This window comes from Ranitomeya variabilis, chromosome 4, assembly GCF_051348905.1.
Source record: "Ranitomeya variabilis isolate aRanVar5 chromosome 4, aRanVar5.hap1, whole genome shotgun sequence".
Taxonomy (NCBI): domain Eukaryota; kingdom Metazoa; phylum Chordata; class Amphibia; order Anura; family Dendrobatidae; genus Ranitomeya; species Ranitomeya variabilis.
Window position 1 is genome coordinate 221,285,404 of NC_135235.1, and position 3,548 is coordinate 221,288,951.

The window sequence follows — 3,548 nt, forward strand, 5'->3', positions numbered from 1 at the left end:
GAATCAGAAAGCTCAATTTGCTAATCAAGATCGTTTGGGATAGAAGTGTGTTGGAGTCAGGAGACCCCATGTGCTAATCCAAATAATTTTACTAAAACTCTGTGAGGCTCCATTTGTTAATCAAAATCCTTAGTCCTAATATAGAGGTTCAGCCAGGAGACCCTATTTGCTTATCCAAATTATTTGAGATAAAACTGTGTTCCATTCAGGAATCAGGAGGCTCCATTTGCTTTTCAGAATTGTTAGTCCTAATGTTAGGGTTCAGCCAGGAGGCCCCATTTGCAAATCCAAATCACTGAGCACAACACATCTTTCTCAATCCACCATAACATCTCCACCTGCACCTCAATCACGGTCCGACAGTTTTTCCTGTTCATCCTACTCTACACTCTTTCAGCACAGCAGCCAGCCCTCAGTCCCACAGTTGTGGTCACAAAAAAGAATGTTTCCTCCTACACATGCCAAAGCTAAGAGCTTGAACTCCACCATCTCCAATCTGTTGATCACGGAAATGCTGCCTTTTTCCCCTGGTGGATACATATGGTAAAAAAAAGTAGTGCTGTTGCATGAGGTATCAGGAATCTCAGCGAAGAAAGTTTACACTGCTCCCTTAACCACCAGGTCTTAATTGAAACTTCAATTCAAAGATGTAAATGCTGACTCAGACCCTGATACCTCATGCATGGATTATGGCTGACTGCTGCTGTGCCATTAGAAAATTTCTACTGTGGGTCAATTGATGCCACTTTTCATGGTGTCTGCCCCTAATTTTAGCTGTTTGGGAAACTTTTTTTCTCCCCTTAAGGTGTTGTGTATACGTTTGGTTTTGCCTCTCATTGAATTTAATGGAATTTGGGTACATTCGTAGAACTGTTTGGCGAACATCGGGACGTTCGCTGATCCGAACCTTGGAAGGTAAGCTTATCGCTAATGTTCTCATAGGTCATATAAATTGGATCCCTAATTTCTCCTTATTATGGGGAATAGCCCCAAAACAAATTTCCTTAATTTACCCATCAGAATCTGCAGAAATGTGCAGATCTTAATTTTTCATACCTGTGAATAACATTATAGAAACTTCATGTATCTGAAGTGGAGAGTTATCAAACTTTATATGAATTTTGATGCGGAATTCACTCTGAAAATTTTCATTATATCTGACTTGCTTGAATTTACCTTTAAAGGGTGCAACTGTTTCATCGAAATTGTAAAGACATAAGAAATTTACCTAGTCAAAGCGTTTATATGGTTAAAAAAATTCAAAGTAGGGGGACAATGAATATTTAGACCTTTTGTTATGGAATGGAAAAACATGCAGAAGTGATCTAACAGTACACTACAACCTCACATTAGCACTTTGGTATTTTTCCAAATTTACATGTATACCTCTACGAATAAGATAGTTATAAAGCTATACATTCTTCATGAGGCTAACTTCTTCCCTACTATTTTTGTAAGGTCGCCTTATGAACACAATGAAACAATTAACACAACTTACTGCATCAGGTGTGACGAAATTTTACAGAAGACATCAATTACTCTATGCAGCATCATTTTTATTTTCGGGATTATCGGTAATGGATTAGTCATCTGGATTGCTGGTTTCAGGATGAAGAAGACAATCAGTGCCATGTGGTTCCTCCATCTGGCCATTGCGGACTTCCTGTGCTGTGCGTCTCTGCCTCTGAGAATTGTAGACTGGGCTTACTTTTTCTTATATTTACCAGGTATTTTTTGCACGTTGAACATTGTACTTTTTAATTTAAACATGAGCGCCAGTGTTCTTCTACTAACCGCGATGAGTATTGACCGCTGGGTATCAGTCATGTGGCCATTTTGGGCAAAAGTTCAAAGGACCTATAAATTAGTAAGAAATATTGTGGCAATTCTTTGGGTTTTGAGTGTGCTCTTAACTGGTTTAGTATATTTTTTACATGAATTTTATCTTTTCGATTTACATGAATGGTGTCTATTCTATGATATTGATTTACATTCTGTTGAGATAAAACAGACCATTCAACTGATAAGGTTACTTATAATGTTTGGGATCCCTTTTCTCATTATTTTCACCAGTTATGTCACCATTTTTTTAAAACTTAGAAAAAGTAAGAGATCCCAGAGATCTCAGAGATCTTCCAGGATCATCACCGCTGTTATATTGTGTTTCTTTATCTGCTGGTTTCCATATTACATGTGGCCACTGACACCCATGTATGATGGAAATAGCGTTCAATTCTATGCAGTAAATATTTTCATTACCAACCTGGCTTGCCTTAACAGTTGCATCAATCCAATCATTTATGTTTTTATGGGACAGGATTTTCAACATGATTTCTTCAGGTCCATTCCCTACAGACTTGAACGAACTTTAACTGAACACATTGAACAACCTAATGACCTAAGCAAAGAAGGAGCAAATTTTAAGCATATTTGCAGTACAGACATTTAAAATATATTCTTTTTATGTACGTAAAAACATCTTCAAGGAGTTTTCCAGTTTTTAAAGAGATGAATCTTAAGCTGACATTTCCCTTAAATCCGTTTTGTATGGAAAGCATATAAAATATATAAATATAAAAGTATTTAAATATTTATTTGTCCATTGAGCAATGAGGCACAAATTAAAATTTTTGGAACTTACAGTTTGGCTTACCAAATTTACCTTTTTAGCTTAGCTGTGTAGACTGTGACAGACACAGCAGAGTCAGTATCTAAAAAAATATCTTCAGTGGACAGTGCCATAAATCCCATCTTATTTTTAGAGGACAGGTTTAGCAGAGTTGTCTCATTATCATTAGGGTATTCTATTATGGTTTCATCACTATAAAATATGAAATGATTGGAGTTTTTTTAAGCGTTGAAGTCTTAGATATGCTATTTCTTTTTGTATTAGACATTCTGTGTGGTGTGAGTTTGTTTGATGTAGCAAATCTATCTGTGGATCTATCGAAAATGCCAAAATCATTTTTTGTTGTGTGTGATACTTTTTTTTTAATGTTTTGTCATTGTTATCTTTTTTTTAATAGATTGCTAAATATTACTGTTCATGTATTTGGTTCTGTAAAAGTGAAGAAAATTTAATATTTAATTTTATTTCCAGTATGTTAAAATTACATTACATTTATTATTAAAAATATAATAAATATTAATTTTTCATTTGTTTGAATTAAAAATATTAACTCTTTCCCGGCATACATCATACATGTACAGCGGCTGTCCAGTGCTTCAGGTATCTTCCTTGTGTGGTAGATCACTTGGCTGCATATGGAGGAAGATTCAGGAATGCTGTCTCTTTAAATCTCTCACTTGTTTATTAAGGATGCTGCATAAACCAGTGCAGAGTTGTCAAACAAACAAAAAGACACAGCCTTGTGGCCTAAGGAAAAACAAAAAAACATAACACAAAGCACAGTCCTTATTGTTGCAGGGATCTGCCTGCTCAGAGTTAGCAAAGCATATGGTTCAGATTAACACAAACAAGAACACCTCTCTGGAGTTAGCATCTCCAGACACACTGAACACTGAATGCCTAAGAAAACCTACTATTT

The 3,548-nt window shown here is 35.8% G+C and overlaps 1 protein-coding gene across 1 annotated transcript; it reads left to right on the forward strand.

The window, feature by feature from the left end:
- The first annotated feature begins 1,287 nt into the window (after positions 1–1,287).
- On the forward strand, positions 1,288–3,203 carry LOC143768673 (formyl peptide receptor 2-like). Its single transcript, XM_077257316.1, has one exon. It carries the CDS (start codon positions 1,379–1,381, stop codon positions 2,447–2,449), a length of 1,071 nt encoding a protein of 356 aa, XP_077113431.1. The 5' UTR covers positions 1,288–1,378; the 3' UTR covers positions 2,450–3,203.
- The last annotated feature ends 345 nt before the right edge of the window (positions 3,204–3,548 follow it).